Raw genomic sequence first — 20,859 nt, forward strand, 5'->3', positions numbered from 1 at the left:
TGTTGTATGGAGAGCCTCCAATATTGGGCTTCTGGTTTGCAAATTCCTTACCTACAGGAATGTTGTGGGAATGAATATACAAATATTGTGAGATTTGAAGATATCAGAGCAATGGGGAGGGGAGTCATAAATATACCTCACACAGATAATAGCGGCTATAAATTCTATTGCCTTGATCTGGCTTGGCACCGGCACTCTGCAGAACTACTTGCTGTGCTCGTTCCTCTCTCCATGGCAAGCTTCACTGTTTATTACTGATATATAACTATAGCATTATGGTCGCCTTCTGGACAGTTCTGGATAAAAGCAGCCTTTTCAGTTTGAATTGAGCACTTTCCAAAGCAATAGCAGCTAAGCTGAAGAATATCCATATGAGGTGTATTATGGGGTTAAACTGATGATTTGTCTTATGCCAGCACAACTTTCCTGCACAAGTCTCTTTTAGACAGCTATTTGGCCTCTGAGTTCAAACCATGCTTGACACCTGAGCCACCATAGATGGGGCTCTGAGGGATGAATGCTACCCAGAGTGAAGAAACTGAGTAGGTGACTCTTCTTCATCATAGAGGATCCTCCAGCATCATGACTGGACTGGAGGTGACGGGAACTTCTACCCCAGTGGAGCAAAGCCAGGGGTGGTCTCCCAGAAGGGGACCCGACGTGGGTATGCTGTGCGTGGGGAGGAAACACCATTTGTGTGCTGGTGGCACCACGCGTCCCCTACTCCAGGCATGCAGTGGGAAGGATCAGTAGGCTCGGAGGAGTCCTTCCTCTTCCTCCCCATGCAGAGGGCTCCGCTAACCCAGGTGCCTCTGCCCCGTACCTCACCCTGCCCGTCCAGCGTGCAGATGGTTGTGGGCCCACAGGGACCTCCTCACCCATGCGACTCGAGTGCATGTTTCATTGCTGCTGAATCCCTGGGCAGATTCAGATAAAATGGACAGGCAGGGCGGTGGTACAGGGTTTCAAGTCACTGACCGGTTAATTAGGAAGGGGGAGGCTCTTCTCAAGGAGTGCTGGAAACCTCCTCACCCAAGCCATCGCAAACTGAGCTGATGAAGTGTTTCAGATCGGTGCTGCCTGTTTCCAATTACATCCAAGAGCATTTCTGCAGTGAAGAGCCAAAGTCTTGATTTATAGGCTTTTGGGCAAGGGAATGCAGTGTTTTTTATTATCTTTATCTCTAAATCTGCTCTTGTTACTTGTTGCTTACAACAAACTTGCAGAGTCTAACGCAAAGGTCTTTTGTTAACGTTTCCTACACTCAGATGCTAAAATCCTTCATTAAAGCCCAGGCTAATTGCTTCTGCATCAGATAGACAGGCCCATCCATTTCACTCCGCTCAACGCGCCCTCGGGAGGGGAACACGTGTTTTGGGATGGCATCCCCTCAGAAGGTGGGCAAGCTGGAGGCAAACCTCAGGCTGAGACTATGCAGCCGTGCTGCCATCCCACTCAGACCTCGGCCACGGCCGGAGCCTGAGCACTTGCTCGCACCTCGCGGGCGTCGTGGACAGTGGGAGAGGCAGCCAGCCCGCTCCTGCGCCACTCGCTCTGCACCAGACATTCCTCTGGCTGGCTTTTCTGCTGCATTGGCTTCCCACATATTTATCCTGACATCACATGGGCTGGGGCCCTTCCCGCCTCTGCCCAGCGTGAGTTTGCTGTGCAAAAAAAAATCGCTTTTAGAAAACGATGTCTTCTGTGGAAGCAAAATGCTCAAATGCAGTGAAGAAGAGTTTTATGAGCTTTGCTTCAATACTTGTTGTGCAACATCCTTACGGGATTTCATTATTTATGATTTTATCTAACTACAGCCTATGCCTAATAGCTCGGAGGTGCTGTTGATTAATTTTTTCCAGCTCTTTGATGTACCGGCAATAACTTGTCCATGTTGCCCTGTGTCAGTAAAGGGGAAATTGCCACAGCACAGTCAAGGTGTCGTATCATGAGGTGGCCAAAGCTGGAATAACTGCCCATGTCCACAGTAGGACCGAGGTTCCCCCCGGCCATGCTCTCCCCACTTGCATTGGCTGATGGCGCCGTAATGAGTCAACTCATTAAAACAGAAAAAAACGAACCCAACTGAAAAACGTTGGGTTTTTTTTTCACTGGGTTAGTGAGTCGGACTCGCTCTCCATGCAACCAGGTATGTACCGGAGCTGGCGCGGAGGACAAAGGGAGCGATCAGGCAGCGAGGAGCAGCAGCGAGGAGCGGCAGGACGAGGAAGAGGAGGCAGAAGGGCAAGTGGGGGCAGGCTGTAAGATCATCTTTTGACACCACACCCTACGTATGGACACTGTCAGTCTAATTCCTACTGCACTGGTTCCGTCCTCGATGTTGTAATCTGTTTCTGTGAATCTTTTCAATTAGGTAGTGATTTATTGGTTAGTGGAGTGGGTTTGGACAACCTCCAGCAACAAACACGAAATCCATTACCATGCTGAGCTCCGTCCTTTTGCCTGCAATGCAAAGGCATGAAATTTTTTCTCCAGGAAATGAATCTTTTTCAAAGTGATTATAAGATTATATGACTAGGCTATCGAGTGATGTAAACCTGCCCATTTCCAAAAGCTTCGGTGTAGTTACACCACTTACAAAAGGATTTGCTTCAAAATTTTTAGCTGTCCCAGCACATTAGTTGCTGATTAACTGGAGGTCTTCCTGAAAAGAGTGCATTTATCAGCATAAATGGACCTCTTTGTTCCCTTACGTAGAGGTTTTCAGTCTGCCCAAGTTAAAGTGTTTGCCAGTTCAAAATTTATTATTTCTTGTCATCGCTTCTCTTATAGTCATCACCTCTCTGGTATTAGTCCAATCCTGTGGATTTGTCAATCACCACCACAAAGAAACCCAGAGCCAAAATAAACCTGGCATGACTTAATTTCTGTATTACAAATGTACTGGCACAAACGTTGTCCACAAAATCTCCCATTTCAGCAAAGTGCTTGAAATCCCATTGACTTCAATTAGTTAAGTTAAGCAAGTGCTTAAATGCCGTGTTTGAACCAGGGCCCAAAGACCATACTGTGGCCAACTGGATTTGTTGTCTTTTTCTTTTTAATAGTTATGCAGCTTTTAGAGGGATTTCCACATTTCAGTTCAGTCAAGACATCAAAAACTTGGGTGAGATCAAGGAGAACTGAAAGCAGATACTACATTGTCTTCTGGCATCTTTCATTTACAAACGGTTTGTAGTAGATTAAGCATTAAGGATTCAACGAGAGTGAATGAAACAATGAGATGGTCTTCTAGGACACTTCCCTCTTCCTAAAGTTATGGGGTCAAATCCTGGAAAAAAAAAAATCTTACTCACGCAAAATGACACAAGGAAGGGAATTACTGATGAATAAGATAAGGGAAAAATGTGGACCACTACGAATAGGCTTTACTTCATGGTAGCTGATGGTGTCTGGCAATTTTATACTACACGCTACTCCTGTTCTCCCTGTATGCAATTACATAGGCATATCAGTGTAATGCATGGTTATTACAAAATAACCACAACATGCTGGGAAGAACATTTTATGCTTCTTAGTTGGACAAGGCTCATCTGGTCTTAATCTGATTTTTTTCTTCTTCTTAAGGAACATCTTCTATTTTAAGATTTTCCTCATTCAGCCAATGGAATCTATGTTAATTTGACCTCTATTAAATAAAATTTTTTCCATTATTCTCTCTGCTGATCAAAGAGCTCTGGGGCAGTTTCCTGAGAGGCAGGCATACCTTGCCACTGGAGCAGGAAGGCAGAGCAGCGGCATGCAAATGCTCCCCCACCTTCCTCCTGTTGGGAAAGCGGCTTCCAGCCCGGCCGCCTCCTGAGCCAGCTGCTCGTGCTCAGCCCCGGACCCGCGCGCTTCCCTCGCCCAAACCCGTCTCTCCGGGCAGGCTCGCGCTGCCCCGACGGGAGGTTTCGCTGCCGTGGGAGGTAGAGCCACTGGGCGCCGTCCCTTCTCCCGCTGGGTTTGGTCGCCTTGCTCAGCGCTGAGGGGAAATCCTCGGGAGCTCTGCCTGCACGGTGGCTCCTCTCAGCCATGCAGCTGCTGAACGAGAGGGCGGTGGCGGCAGCTTCTTCGCCTCTTTGTTTTTGACAAGACTGGCAGGGACTGGTGCCTTACGCAGGGCTCATTCCCGCAAGCGACGGGGAGATGGGCGCTGAGCATGCCTGGCATCAGCCGGAGCCTCCGAAGAGCAGGGCTGGCGGAGGAGCAGCCTGGCCCTGGGCTCTGGCACGAGCCAAGGTGGGGCGATGCCGGCATGGCCGACAGCGGGCTGATGGGCTCCTGCGGAAACTCTGCCTATCCCCAACCAGCGTCAAGAGCCTTCCAGCTTTAGGCAACAGTCTAAAGGACCGAAATCTCGCACTCGGTGACTCAGGGCATGGCTATGCCATGTGATGGAGTGGGGTGAAGAGCCCCGAGCCCCCATGGGGAGGAGCACGGCCTTCGGCCTCGTGCCGCTCCTGCGCCACCCCACTGGGTCCGTCCTGCTGCTTGGCTATGGGATGGGACGTGGCAGCTCAGGCACAGGCCAGGCAGCTGCCGGGGCAGAGAGAGGGCAGCCGGGAAGCCCCTGCACCGCCCTTCCCAGCACGTCCGATCCTGGGCAATGCAGGTGGGATGCGGCAGGAGAGACCCAGGCCGAGGACGGAGCCATCTCCCAGCCTCACACGGAGACAGGGCATGGCTTCCCCGTGCCCCGGCAAGGGCGGGAGCAGCGGCACTGGCTGCAGCACGACTGGGCCCGGCCCCTGTCCTGCCACAGAGTGGCCATGCCGCCCTGGACGAGCCACATCCCTGCTTTTTGCCTCAGTCCCTTGTTTGTAAAATGGACACAAATACTTCACAAGGGTGTTGTGAAACCTAATTAATTAATACCTGTAATGCACTTTGATGTCCTCGCAAGAAAAGTCCTATATAACTACAAAGCACTTTTAATGTTATAAAGCAAGAACTTCTTGCTGTCTTGCCTTAGCAAAGAGGCTGATTAGATGTTATCAGTTTTGCTGTTTACACGTACAGAAACTGCTGCAGTATGGGTTGGATCCTGTTTTGTTTTTAAAGAGTAAGATAGTAAAATGACAGAAGAGTTAATTTGGGGGTCTGTTCCCCGTAACTTCAGGGAGCGGCCAGAAGTGACTTTATATTTACTGTCAATGAAATAAGCTAAATAGTCCTTCAAGAAAAAAAAAACCCCACAAAACCCAAACCAAACCAAAAAGCTGACACATCTGTGTATACTGGTGTGTCCCGATCACACCCGCAGTAACTGTACCAAAAGGCCTTCTAGCCCGAGCTTGAGGAAAAAGCCGTACTACAGGAGCACTTAATCCTGTGTTTAAATGATTGCGTATAGCTTACATTTCATAGAAATCAACTGGCTCCTAAATAAGAGCCTGTTTGGGCCAAATCTTGATTATTTTTGTCTAATCTGCCGTTAAGACTGTCCCCTTTGCAGTTTTACTACATAAGTGGTAAAGACCCAACCTGGGGAGTTCGGACTGAGAAGCCCTGATTCTGACTTCATCATGAAACGCATGGTGCTGTCACACCAGCAGACACGATTGCAGAGCCCGTGCTTTAATTTACACTCATTTGATAACTAACGTTAAAACAGGAGGAAGCCGTGCTGTATGGCCCTTCCCTTAGAGGGCTCAATAACGTATGTGCACAGCGGAGGGATGAAAGTGCAGCTTTAAATGTTAAAATTCCCAACAGGCCTGTCCAGCGCTGCATCTAAAGACGCACTAATAAGCTAATGACAAAATACAAATGCGTTGACTCCTGTAATTTAGAAAACTGAAGCCGAAGGAGTCTTAATAATCCTGCTTTTCTTTCCCAATTAACACTGTTTACTTTCTGCACTTCCTTGACCTTGAAAAGCGATCCTGCACAATTCCACGTACTTGCCTCCACCTTTAGCCCTTACAGCATGAACACAGCACCCAGACTGTGCATGGCTCAAGTGGCGCCACACTTGGTTTAAATTGGATTATAAAACTAGAATAAAACTCCATATAAACATTTACTCCACATTTACAAGATGTACTTTGCAGTCAGTCCTCCCAGGACAGGATAATTTCACTGCACTCAGCAGTGTCGTTCTGGACCGACAGCAGCACAGTGGTGATGAGCTTATGCTCCTTCCCTCTCTGGCTGCCAGCACTCACTTCATCTCCCTTCCTTGAAATCTAAAACTGGCTGTAAACTTGGACATTATCATTTTGCTAACACAAATAGGTAAATACACACATGAAGCACGCTGCAAAGGGCTTGGGCTCTTTGTATGCTGTCATTCCAGCAGCTGCCTCAAAGCTTGGGGATGCCCAGAGTTGCCTGCGAGCAATAGGCAATTGCTCACAAGCACTTTTTTGGTCTTTTTTGTTTTGTTTTTAACGACAGCTTCTCCATGCGCTCATCTGGACAGCGTTTGGAGGACAGCAGGATCCCGTGCATGGCAGTGCAGCTGGCAGCACTGTGGCTGAGCCAGGTGCTCTCGGCCCGTCCTGCCCGGTGGAGCAAGAGGGGAAGGAGCCAAACTCCAGCTCAGGTGTGAGCGGCTGGAGGCAGGAATACACGCAATGAGAGGAAACTGGGTACATCTCCTTTGCAAAACCAAATAAACAACACATTCGGGGGGAAAAAAAAAAAGGCCCCCAAAAACCAGCTTGGACAAAATCCTTTCCTTCCCCCAGCCCCTAGCAACAGTGGCTTGCAGAGGCTGAAGTGTTTTCACACTGAAAGCATGGCAGCATTTGGGAGCTTTCTCTACAGTCTACAAATAAACAAAACCCAGGGAGTGTTTTGCATTCAACAGTTAATCACAGTTGGCTGAGTGTTTATATTTTTCTTCACTGTAAAGGCATTCTTGGTCCGCCTCCCAAACAGCTTGTTTTGTCTGCGAGATTTAATCTTGAGTGGCAGGACTAGGCGCAAAGACAAACCTCAAAACAATTCTTATTTTTCTATAGCAAGATGTCAGGATGTAAAAGCTAACTTCCCTGCGAACGGGCCCCTCAGGTTGGAATGCACAGGGCTTCTTGCTACAATTTCCAGTCTGCCCTGATATGGTGGCCCATGAAGCAGCTCATTTCACTTGGTTTTAACTCTTTCCTGTTTGTGAACTGCTCTTAAACAACTCCAAACAACTGGAATTCAATGCAAGTTGGACCAGTTTCCAGCCCTAGCTCCTCCCTGAAGCAGCATCTTGTTTATATACAGGGAGCATTGGCTCCAGATGCCCAGCCTACTTTCAAATCCAAACATGGTTTTTCTTCAAGGCAACATCAAGGTATCTTTCATAAAAATGAAGGGATGATGCAATATGTCTGTAGTGCTTCAAGTACTCAATCTACTCTGCTCAGAATTAGCTTAGGCAGTTACTTAAGAGCACTGTGTTGTATAGACATCAGCCACGTTTTTGCAGCAGTCCCTACTAACACAAGTGAGTGACTGAAAAAGTACTGAATTTATGTCTTTGCACTTCTGAGATCTGAAAATGGTTAGAAACAGTGAACTTTTGAAATCTCACACTTTTGCTCTTCATTTTGTTTCCATGTGCTATTGCCTCTGAACAATCTTTAAAGGTAGATAATATCAGGTTGTGCTTGGTTGTGCTTAGATCTGTATCACAGGCTTTAAAAAAGTTAATAAAACCACGTCCAAGTTGCTTGAGAACTATGTTTGCAGGTCATTTAGTCCAACCTTTTGCTTGAAGCAGGACTATCACCAGCAGCCAGATCAGGACCGCCATGGCTTTGCCTACTCATGTCTCATAAATCTCCAGGGAGATGCTCCAACCTGCGGGGGCACCTGTTCCACTACTGGAGTGTGTCCTCTTGGTGGAAATGCTCTCTGCCCTGGGCTTGGTATCCTGGAGATTTGTGCTTTTGATGGTGTTGCTTCTGGATGAAGAATTTTCGATAAAAGTCTTCCCTGTAAACATAATCTGACAGAGCCTGAACGAAGGAGTCATGAAACTCCCTGCAAATTCATTTCAACAGCTTCTTGCAGCTCCCCTAATCCTGTGTATGTAACGATAGACATAGGGATATACTTCTGATGTTTCTTTTCCATATATGCTTTAAAATCAGTAGAAGTTATTCTTAGCAAAGATGGGGTCTATACAAATAAAGCGTTACGTGGTGCTGGTAATCTCCAGCACCTTCTGAGAATTTTCTCTGAGCTGACTTCAAGCACATGACCTGCTTCTTGAGCCTGCTCCAAAGTATCTCTGGAGTAGAAGAGATAAATAACACTTCACACAGTATAGCTAATGTGGGGATCCTTTTGCCAGAGTATATCACAGTGCTGAATACATGGTTTAATTTTAAAAAGGGCCAAATAATCCCATGATCCATTTCTAAAACACTGTAATAAAAATAATGCTAAATTCAAGAAAATGGCCATTACAAACCCAGAAGAAATACTCCTGCCATCCATAACAAGCACGACAAACCAAGTGATTAGATTATTTTGGAGTCTCTCTTGTAAAGTACCCCAGCACTGCCTAATGCCAGAGACAGGGAATCGGATTCGACGGAGCGATGTCCTGACAGACAACACCTCCTCTTTGAACCAGGCACCTCTGAGTGTTGCTTGCAGCCTTGCTTTGAAAAATCTTTTCCTCAAGAGCAGGCATTTACCCAGCTTTGCATGAGGGATCCATGTCAGTGCTGAACACCCATCCACTGGAAGAGAGGAAGGCAGGATCAAGTTGCGGGGTTTTTTGATGCAACCTGCCCCATAATCAGCCTCAAGCAGCGGCTGAGTCACTCAGAAGAGTCCCGGGTGCTATTAGGACCAGACACGCCACGGCCCAGTGTATAATTATACCAGGCACCACCGTGCGGAAACTGCTCTATTTAGCTATCTGACCCCATTAGACAGAAGCTGTTATTTCTTCTTGGCTACAAGTGCTGTGGGTGCTCTGAAGAAGACGAGCCCAATTCTCACAGCACAAACTCATTCACCCAAACTCACCTCTTTCGTGCTGAAACCAGAAGATGCCGTCCTCTTCCCTGGTTCACCTGTGGGCTGCCTGAGAGCACCCCTATGGTCCAGAGGCAAACAGAGATGCTGAGATACAGCACCTACTGGATACAAGGGACAGGGAGATGAGTGCAGAAAGTCTAGGAAATGCAGCATGCTACAGTATCTTCTTCACCAGAGAGCGATGATAAAACAACCGCTGAAACAAGCCACGGAACTGAAGATATGTAAGAAACAAGCTGTTTCTATAATACAGATTTTTATTTGGACATTTTGCTTCCCCTTCTCATAACGAGGACAGAAAAGTTCAGATGGGAAGCTGGTTGCTGATGGCCCCTGAACTTTTTACGTGCCTCTAGGGCTGGCGATGCAAGGAGAAAGTTTTCTGCAGTGTCTGCTCTGGGGTAGAACGGAGGCAGCTCAACAGAGAGCAGGCTCGGTTGGCCAAAACACACAAGAAATCATCCTTAGCTGGCAGGGCTGTACTTGAGTTGCAGCTGGATTTTGCAGCTGCCTTCTCCTATCAAGGCGTTAAGAGGAAATGCCTGGCTTCAGCAGCAGCAGGGTGGCATTTGCCTCTGCCACAGCTCCTCTGTTGGGTACAAAAATGAACCTAGCCCCAGCTGATGAGCAACCAAAGCCCGTTACCTCCTGCAGCCGGGATCTCATGGAGAGGGAGCAAGGGGGACCTGGGTAGCGTAGGAGGCTACGTACAGTGACTGAGCCAGCGGAGGCCGTTTCGCTAGCCCTCTGAGGAAAAGAAAAGAAAGGTCAGAGTTTTTGTCACTCCTGGTTGTCATCCTGTCAGATCGAGTTCAAGTGAGGTTTGCTGGGAGGGGTGCGCGATGCTTGGGCTGCTGCTGACTGTGCAGTTCGGAGAAGAAACGCACGGCTCCAACCTCGAGCTGCTACTTTCACACCAGTGCTACATCCCCTTTGAAAGACACAAATAACCTTCACGGCTCTGATTTTTAAACAAGTACTAAAAAACTTTTGCTGAAAGGGACAGTGGAATAAAGGAAGCAAGATGTCAAATTGTAATCAGCTTGAATCATTTCAAATAAACACCGAGGAAATAATATGTACCCTGTTTGCTGGCAGACTTGATGGCTTACAAAGTACTCGCCCCACCCAAATCAAGGGCTTCAAATGGAGCAGCAGTGGAACAGAAACCCCTGATAGCCTAAGATTTGCTTTTCCCTGGTACCGCGTTGCCATCCTCAGGGACAGCAAAAGCATCATTAGGGTTTAAATAGAGTTTGATGAAAACACGGAGCACCCCAAGGATCGATTTTCACCACGGGCAGCTGCAGCACGAGGCATTAATTCTTCACCCTCTCTGGTGACAGGAGAAACGCAGGGAGCTGTAGGCACAAATAACGTTAAGACTTCTAGTGTGTATTTTGCTTTTCATGCCTGCAATTAAACGCTTGGTTTACTTCCTGTTGTTTAAAACTGTATTTATTCTTTAGCGCTGCAAGAAAAACCTCCTGTATTTTTTTTAATTTGCACTGGGGACATGTTTGAAGGCCCATATTGTAGACTCAGCAAGTGGCAGGGCAGCCGCGAAACCTTGCTTCCTTTGTTGATTTCTTGATGATTTAAGACCTATTTTCAGCAGCTGATCCCAGTTTCCCCCTGCCTTTTTGCTTGGTAACTACCGTTTTAACAAAATGGTGTTTGTGCAGTGCCTTGGAACCAAGAACTGAGCTTTTAAACGTAAGACAGGGAATAGAATAGGAAAAGCAGCACTAAAATCACCTACATGCCATGGCTTTTCAAGCCACATGCTTAGAAATATATGGCAGAACCCTTGAGTTCTTGCAGAATATTTAGACTGCTAGTCTTTTATTTCATACGTAGCTAAAATTACTTGCATGTTTCTGATATTTGTGTTGTTTACCTTCCCCCAGCACAAAGTCTGAAATTATTCTCTGAATCTACAGAAATCAGTAAATAAGAATATTAAAAAACCCTGTACTGTTGATGAACATTGTTCAGACTTTTACTGGCTTTGCCCATAGGGACAAACCCTATTGTTTCAAAGTACAAACAGGAAAAGATATAGCCTGATCAATGGTTTACTTAGGTGCAGGCTTCCTTCAGAAAAGGAGAATATACTTTCCCCCTGCTGATCCTAAGATGCAAATTAAACCAAGATTTGGCGCAAAAAAATGTATCCAATGCCACCAGCATGATTATCCTCTCTGTTCTGGGTAACAACAGAGTCTTTTGTCAGAATTATTCAGTTGTGGAGAATACAATACTTGGCTTAATAAACAAAAAACAGTTTCTACTGATTATTTTTACAGCAAATAATTCTATATTTAACATAGGCCCATAAGATGCCAGCACACACCTTGTCGCCTTATTAAAACATAAACCTCAAACTTGCTAAAAATAGCAGTACCTAGTAAGGACGAAACAAAATTGTCCCAGAACATTACAGACACCTGAAAATAAAAACTGAAAAGGAGATGACTTAAGGGATTTTCAGTAACATTTAAGAAGTAAGTGTAACCTTTAGGTTTAATGAGCGTTACAATACATCAATTACAGAGACATAAGTAATTTAAGGGAACAGCGTTCACCGGCAGTCAGTTTGGTTGCAGACTTCATTTGCTTCACAGGGCAGGGACGGCACCCTGTAATTAACAGTCATGGTCAGAAGCTGTGTCCAAAGCTTCTCCCCTCCTTGCAGCACGCCCTTCTCACAAAGCTGGAAAGGTGAGAAACTCCCCTTCTCCACTGACAGAGGACTTAACCTCTTCATCTCCATGCATTGTTGCTGCGCAGACACGGTATTAGAAATGTATTTCAGACCTGTATTTCAGCAGAGGTGACCCTCACTTGCTACTACGGGTTTCTACTGCCTGCTGCTTCTCTGGTTGTTAAGGGTACTGACATAGAAGGATGTCTAAGCAGCAGTCCCTACTCAAACAGGTTTTTGACCTCTGCTAAACCCCCAGCCTTGTATTAGAGGGCACTGCTCGATGGAAACTACTCAGACTTATTCCCCTCTTTCCTAGGTAAGAAGTCTCTGTGTAAAACCACCTGAAGTAAGACTTAAGGTACTGTATTTCATTGCTAAATCTCATCTGCCGACTGATTCACCGAAGATGCTTATTGCCACAAGCACCAGACAGGATGAGAGAAAGGAAACACACAGAGAAACGTGCCTAGTGAGGGTCTAACAACACGTAGGAGATCCATGCTAATTCTAGCAATGATTTCTTCTCAAAAACTGACTCAAGTCTATTCTATATATGAATGCGAGGATGTTCAAGGACACTGATAATACCAAAACCACTGCTGGTTCAGCAAACGAAACTTGCTGAACAACAAAGCCATGACCAGCACAACAGAAAGATCAATAAAGGCCAAACTATGTATGATATAGTTAACTTTTATTTATTCTTCCAGCTGTTTGTCCAGTCTTTCCAGCAAGTTCACAAAAAGTCTAACTTTGAATCCACAAGATTTGGTATTACTTCTAGCACAGTGAATTACGTATGCAGATGAATAAAGGCTTGGCTGTACGTTTGCGCTTTAAGGACCTTTGGAAAATCGTGCATTAATGGGGCTTAGTAACTAGAGACTCACTGCATCCTTTCAATTAAAATTACGACAGAGCAGAATTTAGGCTTTTTGATATGTTTGTAACATTGCTATTTTTCTCCTATGTTTTGTGGTTCTCATAAACCAAAGAAACTAGCCTAGGTCTGACTGCTGCTTTCAATTGCATGTATCACATAATAGGAAAGAAAGCACTGAAAGTCTCATTGCCATTAAACTGGCCACAATGGATATTAACATAAAACAGGAGATAACAGAAATAACTCCAACTTATTAGATTACAACTTTTGTGACTAATTTAAATGCCTTCAACAAATACTTGAGTCGACATAAAATTATTCAAACTAACTCTCTTTTCCAATGTAGTATTTATACAGTAATCCTCCTCCTGGAGAGAGTTCACTCATTTCCATGTTTTTCCTCCCAATACCCCATTTGTAGTGCTAACACCCCCAATACATTCTTCTGAGAACTATCAGGAAGGGCTCCATAAAATACAATGCAGGTCAAAGAGTGCAGGGTGGCTTTGAAATAAAGAAAGTGTTCATTAAGTGTAAGAAAAATGCCTTTTCTTCTAATGTAAAAATTGACAGGCTTGCAGACTTTATCTTTAAACACAAACAGTTCAGTTTCTAAACTTTGCTACCTTTTTCTTTTTTTTTCAAAATACTACCACTTGTAGCATGATGTAAAATTAGATTGAAACCATTGGTTCACTTCCATATATGCTAGTGAAAAGTTGGTGAAGCTATTGAATTCAACATAAGGAATTGCTGGTTTAGGCTTTTTATATCCTCAAAGTCTTTTCTTACATGGCTTCTAAAACTCTTAGTCCTTTAAAAATAAAGCAGTCCTTTGTCCAAAATTACTAGGACTGCGGTGAAGGATGAATTTTGGGTTCAAAATGCATATTAATTCTGAAGAGTGGGCCTCTTTTTGAAACGTTTTGCAATTGCTAGCCTTTGAATCATGGTAACTTCTCAAAAGATTAAAAAAAAAATACTGGTGCCACTTGGACAATCAGGTATATAAAGCAAACACTGTGTTCATGGGGCAATCACTACAACACTGAATCAAACACAAGGGTATAAAATGTAAGATTCCAGGAATCTACTGATGCAACTCGAGGGTTTGGTTTTTACCTTTTGAAGATGGCTAGAGATTGTTTCTATCAGATTTTGAACACTATGAGAACAGATGTTTTTCATTAGCCATCCTCTTTCTCCCACCCCATTCACAAGAGTTAGCTTATTCTTGAATACGTGTGTGTGGCTTTGACTTTCACCTGAAGAAATGCAGATGTGAGATCATCCCAGCATACCAAACAATGCCTGGTTTCAGTCATTTAAGGTTGTTCAGTTACGGCTTTGCTATTCACATACAACCATTAGCCTCCACATCTGCTGTAAAGTCTTGGTTTGCATGCATAAGCCTAATGCAATGCCTCCACAGAGGGAATTGAGGCTCAGACCTTTGGAGCCATTTACAGCCCTCAGATAATGCAGCGAGAGTCACAAGGGGCTGGCTCACAGGACAGAATACGCCCCCTCCTCCGTAGATTTGCAATAAGGCTTCTCATTTTGTTTGCAGTTTAATTTCCAGCCAAGAACTTCAGTATTAAACATAAACTAAAATTTTGCCTATAAACTAGCTAAAAACACCTGTAGTTTCTAGAGGCGAATTATTTGCATAATTCTTAATTATTAAGCTTCACTGCTCAAAAACCCATCCGCATTTCCTAGGTGGACATTCCCCTGGAAAGCACTATTTTTAATGTAAAATAACAAGTTTTAGAAAGGGTAGGAGAATACTGCCAATCAACTAATTTGATGAGATTTCATTGCATAAGCAGATAGTGGTGCTATAGTGAATAATTTCAAATTAGATGTTTTCCAGTGCCACTGTATCATCTGCATACTATTCATTTAGTTCCTCATATTTAGCAGAAGTAGGGCACATTTTCCACATGCCATTTATAAGCAACATACACTGTTAATTTTATTCCTTACTGGAAAGTACCCTGGTCTATTTACAAATTAATTTGGGAAGTCACATCGTGACAGTTAGCCCCAACTGGTGCGCCTGACACAAGCGTAAAAGAAAGGATGAATAGGTGGGATTTTGCATTTGGCATTTCAGAATTAGGGGAGGTAATGTTTCCAGTTACATACACTTAAAATTATTTCTGAGAAGACATGTTGAACTTAAGCATTAAGCTAAATACCTGTAGCCCTACATTATTTCATCAGTTATTTTCCAAGACATCATTCATTCCTTTGTTGAAAGTTTGCTTCTTAGCAAGTATTTATCTTACTTGGAAAAATTACAGGTCTATGCAAGAGCTTTATTTTGTTATACTGATTTATACAATTAGTTGCTTGTGCATTGGTACTAAAGAAGTAGAACTTTTTTGTAATGGCAAGGGGAGTTCATTAGAAAAACAGCAAAATTGTACAACTGGAAATAAAAACAAAGCATAAAAGCATAGCATTTCATATAAGATGAGCTTTCAACTGAAATATTAAAAAAAAATCTCCAACACCCTGCCATATTAATATCAGACCAACTTGAAAGGCACTGAGAATTGAACTGTGCAACTCATATCCATACCTGTGAGAGTAACAACCACAGTGAGACGCAAACCTCCAAGGCAGAATATGGCACTGTACAGTCCATTAGGCATTCCTGGTACATACGGCAGTTTTATATTTTCTTAGGATAAGCTGGAAATGTTAAGTAAATATATAAATTACATCGTATTTCCGTGGGAACAAAAAAGATCCAATTTACACTATCTGAAGACAAGGAAACAAGGCATAACATACAGGACATTGTTGGCACAAGAAATCTTATCACATCAAAACACGTCCTTTTAAATTTAATCCAGTAGATATATAAAGGAATGGTGGTGGCAGAGGCAAATGGACAGGACGAATATCAAATATTCAGTTTTAAGCATGCTAGTGAGGTCTGCGTTTCAGAAATCTGACAAAAACTGAAGCTACCAAAACCATTTCAGAGGCAAGAAAGCACCTATCAAGACAGTCCAACCCATTTCCAGGCATTCTTCTTGTGGGCTGACACGCGCAGACTGAAGGATCTGTCCAGTATCACCTCCGTGCCCGAGGCTGCCTAAAGCTTCCCATTAGCAAATGCTGCCTCCTGGAACTGAGGGACAAACGTTTTGAAATATGCCCTAGTGAAAAAAAGAAAATGCATGGTTAGGAAGGAGTAAACTTAGAACATGGTGTATGCATGTATGTAGCCAAGGTTTTAACAGAGAAGCATAATGTTACTGTGCTCAATCCATTATTAGATCTCTTAAATGGGTAGTGGTTTTAGTTTTTAGTATGCAGCAGATCCATACACTTCAGCTTTCTAGACCCAGCAGTACTTCTTTCTTCAGTGTCCTCACCACTAACCTCTTAATACGGTCAACATCAATAACTTGACACTGTCAGAAGAGCCTGATGGACCATCCATATTTTATCCAATGCAAAGCTCCAGAGATAAACTGTATTATGCATGGGAAAATAAACCTCTGAATGGCTGTAAAGGTGAGAAACACTTAGATGAGCCACAAGTGTGGCTATGCCACTGCCTACAGCATTTTATAACTGGGACTTCTTGATGCAGCTGATGTTCACCATGTTTCTGGGATAAAAAGTCGTCGTCGTCCCCCCCCCACCCCATGTTGAAGAAAGCTTCACATATGGTAGCAAAGGCCCAAAGACAGACAAGTCAATGAAGCAGAAAAATCATGAAGAGAAGTCAGAATACGTGCAGGAGATAAGCTCTTTATCTGTCTCCTTACAGAAACCTTGACACAATACAGAGCCACTGTCGATGGCAGTAGTTTACATAAGATGTAGTGAATAAATACTAACACTTTGGATGAACTGTAATTCTTTTTATTAAACTTTGAAAGTCAGAACATTGTTCTATAAATTCAGATGTGCTTTGTATGTTTTGGATCTTAGTCTATCTTCTTTACAAAGAATTGAGTGACTCATAGATCTGTAAATGAGTGGATCCTAAGTATCCAAAATTGAGTTTGAACTGTACCTTTGAGTTTATTGCACTGAAATACTCAACTGTGTACTAAACATATTTTATGTGTCCCAATGACACCCTTTATTTGCAAGTTATATTAGAAGCTGGTTCATCATTCTATTACTTTCCGCACCAAACTTTCACTTTCTCTACTTTTTTTTTTTTTAAATTTTTCTGTTCATATCACTGGTCTTTATAAATTTCTATGCAAGGAGAACTCCCTCCTGTTCTCCCCACCAAAAAAAAAAAAAAAACCCCAAAGAAATCCGAAGTGAGAATAGCTGCAATTATGTTCATTACGTTACTGATCTCTCTGCCGGTATACCTCCTGAAGTAAACATACACTGATCATCTTCACAATCATGATATGTATTTCATAATTTGGGTAGAAGCTTTCGCAATCACTGAACACCAATCATACCTCCTCACATCTAAAAACATGGCAAGATCACAGAAGAGAATGCTCCCCTCTCTTTGTGAAGTTGTGCCTGGCAAATTAACTAACAGATAGCTGCAGTCAGCTTTTGTACAGAAACTGTAAACACACATGAGATGCCGTCCAAAGGTTAAAAGAGCAATGGAAAGTAAAAGCATTTCTGGACTGAGGAGCTGAGCCCAGAAATGGAAAAGGACAACCAGCACACACATTTTATAGCATACACAGATCGTGCTGTGTATTTACGGAATACACTTTGATTTATTGAGTCAAAGTTCAGAAAGTAGCCCTCATAATCATGCCCACAGAAGTGATTGTTCATCCTAGCACACACGCATATGTAAACCAGCTGAGAAGGTACGCCTGTCATCTGATCTTAACAGTTGAATGCCATTTATGTATTTGTGTTTGTATAGCATACCTTTGAAATTGTAGCCTCTATATGTCCTGGTCAGCTCTATGTCATTTTGCTAGCTCAAGGAATATCACTTGCACATTGTCAATGCCAGGATCCTTTTATTTCTCCTTGCATTATCTGTCCTAACATTTAATTACATTTCCTCTGCTTGCTTATTTTAAGTAGCTTCTTCCTTCCCCTTTGATAGCTTCTCTGCAGACTCTCTTCCATGCACACGCTCTTCTTACTGACTTGATATATGTTACTTAAAACTTCCCTCTTCCTAAATTGTAAAAATTCTTAATCATTAAATGGGATATAAGCAGAACTATTTTCCTACATTTTATTTCTTTTCTGAAACATCTCCTTTATAGCATTTCTGTGCTTTGTATTAAAACCACACTTACTGCATTATATTTCAATGACTTTTCTGTTAGGTAAATTCCAGAACGAATGCTTCTGATACCACATACACCCTCCCACACCATCTTTTATCTACACTTTCATCCTTTCTTTTCACTGATTCCTGCAGTAGAGCTTGTATCCTTTGCTGCAAAACTAAATCTAACACCCCCCTACATTCTGATCAGATGTACTATTTCAAAGAGGATGTTATTTTACTGGTAGTTCATATGAATCTCTTGGTGATGTTCCATACACTACAGAAATTCCATTAGTACTTCATAATTTGTAAATGTCTACTTTTTTCTTTCCATACTTTAAAGTACGTGCCTAAGTTTGCCCTTATCATTTGTGGTCTTGTCCAGACTGAAGCAAATGTAGTACCACATCTTTACCCAGGATACGTTCCTCCATTTCTGCCCCTCTCCCACACACCCTAGGTATCTGACACTAAAGAAATTTTGGAAAAAACATTTGGATAATTATGGTTCATCACACACACACACAAATTACACCCTCCCCCCCCCCAATCAAAACAAAAAGACCTTGCAAAGAGATCCAAAAGCACAATATACTTGATAGGACTGTATCAACTACAGCACATTTAATAGACTGAAGAGGAAAGATGGGTAAGTAGAAGAGAGGTTAAACTGCTTCGATATTAACGAACACTGCATATAGGGAGGGAATGGCAAGTGTTAGTGTATAAAAGTAACAAGACTTATTTTGAGTATATATGAAGGAGTAGAACAGGCAGCAAAGACATTACTCATTATTAGAGCTTGCTGGAATTATTTTTTTTTTTTAAAATCACATGACTTTTTCAATGGAAAGTTACATTTTTACCCAGTTGTGTGCATTTCTGTGGAAACGCTACTGAGTTTTCATCAGGAAAAGAAGGAAAAGAATGAGGTACTTCAGTTTGGCTTGATCTGAGAAGAGATGTTCTGGTTTGTAGAATTGAGCCTGAACCATCAGTTTGATATTAACCTCCTTATCTGCGGTCCAGCATCTCAGAGATGATGTATCTAGTCACACAGACAAGGCCCTGGTGCATCACAGGAGTCACAAGTATAAACATAAGAGTAGAAGTAGCCTTTTCAAAGGACCCAGTCCATGAAGATGGGATAAATGGGATAAATCACTGAAATTTCTGCTTCCAGGAGGCATTGTGCTACTGCTAGCAGATGCATTATAGTGTCACATTAACTGCATTTTTTTTTTTCACATGTTCCAAGCAAAATTGTTTTCAGAACTACTTCTTTTCATCTGAAGTTTGGGACAAAACCATATGTTAAAATATTTGAATTTCCCGTGAAATGGAAATTCTGACATTTTTTTCTCCCCTGCAGAGATTACCAGTAAGGAGGAAAAGAATAAGCATCAATTACTGGCCGAGTGAGTAAGTTTCATATATAAACCAACTGGCATTGAGGTCAAAGTGTACATGTTTCCACACAAATAGGACCATGACATGGACATATTATGTCACAATGGATTACACGAAGTAACTTTAAAAGCAATATAAAATTTTCTGAAGGTCAGTACTCTGCTACAGACCAGATGGTAAGGGTCTCTCTCACATGGAATACTATTCCTTTTAGAAAGGTTTTAAATTGATAGAAACAATCATACTCCAGCATCCCGTACATACAGGCACAGAGAAACAGTGAATGTAAACATGAACTTTGGAAAAAGATTCATTTCTCATACCCTATTCACATAAACCTATTCACACAAATTTACAGCCTCAGTAACTTTGATCTGTGCTACACCACAGGAATTCACATAAAAATCTCTCAATTTTTTTTTCAGACACTTTGCCACATGATACTTCCAAGTATCTCAGAAGCATTTTGAAATTATTATTTTCACATGCACTAGATACGCTTTTCAGCTCTAGAGAACTGTTATTAAAAAAAATTCAGTAATTTGGGTACCTGCTGAATTACACTGAAGATGCAGAAAGCTAACTTGACCTATAGTTTCTCTAGGCTGTGTCATATGGCAGAAAGCAGTTTTTGATCAATGCTTTTTCTCCTTTCTGGGAAACATGGAGTTCCTTCTTTCTCCTGCTTTACTCTGTCATGTTCTTGGTGGGTCTGTGTCACACTGACCTTACACCAAGCTCAGAAGAAACTGGTGCATAAATGCTCAGAAATGTACAGAGAAACTGGTTTGTACAAAGTCCACAGATATTCTTCACGTGAGTGTTGAGTACAATGGCTCTGCATCCCTCTTGTAATGGTTTAGATCTTAGCTTAAACAGTGTTTAAAGAGTTGCTTTCTTTTCAGCTTAGAGTGGGTGCCAATCTTCATACTTATACAGGCACACGTCTAACTCCTGGTTGAGTGTCTTACTGTAAGAATCTATTGTTTTTTGTCTACTTGTTTTTGTTCCCTCAAATGGTCATTTTCCAAGTTCAAGGTAGCAAGTTACGAGGTTTCTATTGAAATTTTTCTTCAGCACTCCAGAGAACAACACATTTCGCTGTAGTTAACCACTACATACACTTGATACCGTACATTGAATTTCAGGTGCTACGCTCAAGGACATCTGCTGAGAGTAAAGCACTTATCTTTCCTTCACCTTATTATCCCAGCGGAAAGAAAGTCTTGCTATTGCAAATGGTAAGTATCTAAAAGAAGGCAGAATTGGATCTCTTGTTGTTTACATGTTTTCTAGTGATAGAAAACACTGACTGTGGTACAAGGTCTCCAGAAGCCCACACATACCTAAATCCTAGGGTGTGGGTTTGCAGTGCTTGAAACATACTTGACTCAGAATTCACATGCTTTTGTGAAATTTCATTCTAATTGTAATGTTTTTTCCAGTATAACTTAGTGCCGGGTTTCTAAAATGTAGTTGATAGAAAATCTGCATTGACCATTTGATAATACCTTTTGCCTTCAAATTCCTACGCTAAAAATCTGCAAAGATTTAAAATTACATAGCTGCAACCTCCCATCAAACAACACTTCACACATATTTACGGTGAATGCA

General features: G+C 42.7%; 1 protein-coding gene across 2 annotated transcripts in view; it reads right to left on the bottom strand.

Moving 5' to 3' along the window:
* Window positions 1-12,383: 12,383 nt before the first annotated feature.
* BABAM2 (BRISC and BRCA1 A complex member 2) overlaps window positions 12,384-20,859 on the bottom strand; it is a 178,416-nt gene continuing 169,940 nt past the window's right edge. For both annotated transcript variants that reach the window (XM_050893630.1, XM_050893629.1), the window contains exon 12: window positions 12,384-15,763. In XM_050893630.1, the coding sequence (XP_050749587.1) occupies window positions 15,700-15,763 (64 nt within the window). In that variant the 3' untranslated portion in view covers window positions 12,384-15,699. The remainder of the gene's footprint in view (window positions 15,764-20,859) is intronic.

Source organism: Gymnogyps californianus, chromosome 3 (assembly GCF_018139145.2).
Source record: "Gymnogyps californianus isolate 813 chromosome 3, ASM1813914v2, whole genome shotgun sequence".
In the NCBI taxonomy this organism is placed as follows: domain Eukaryota; kingdom Metazoa; phylum Chordata; class Aves; order Accipitriformes; family Cathartidae; genus Gymnogyps; species Gymnogyps californianus.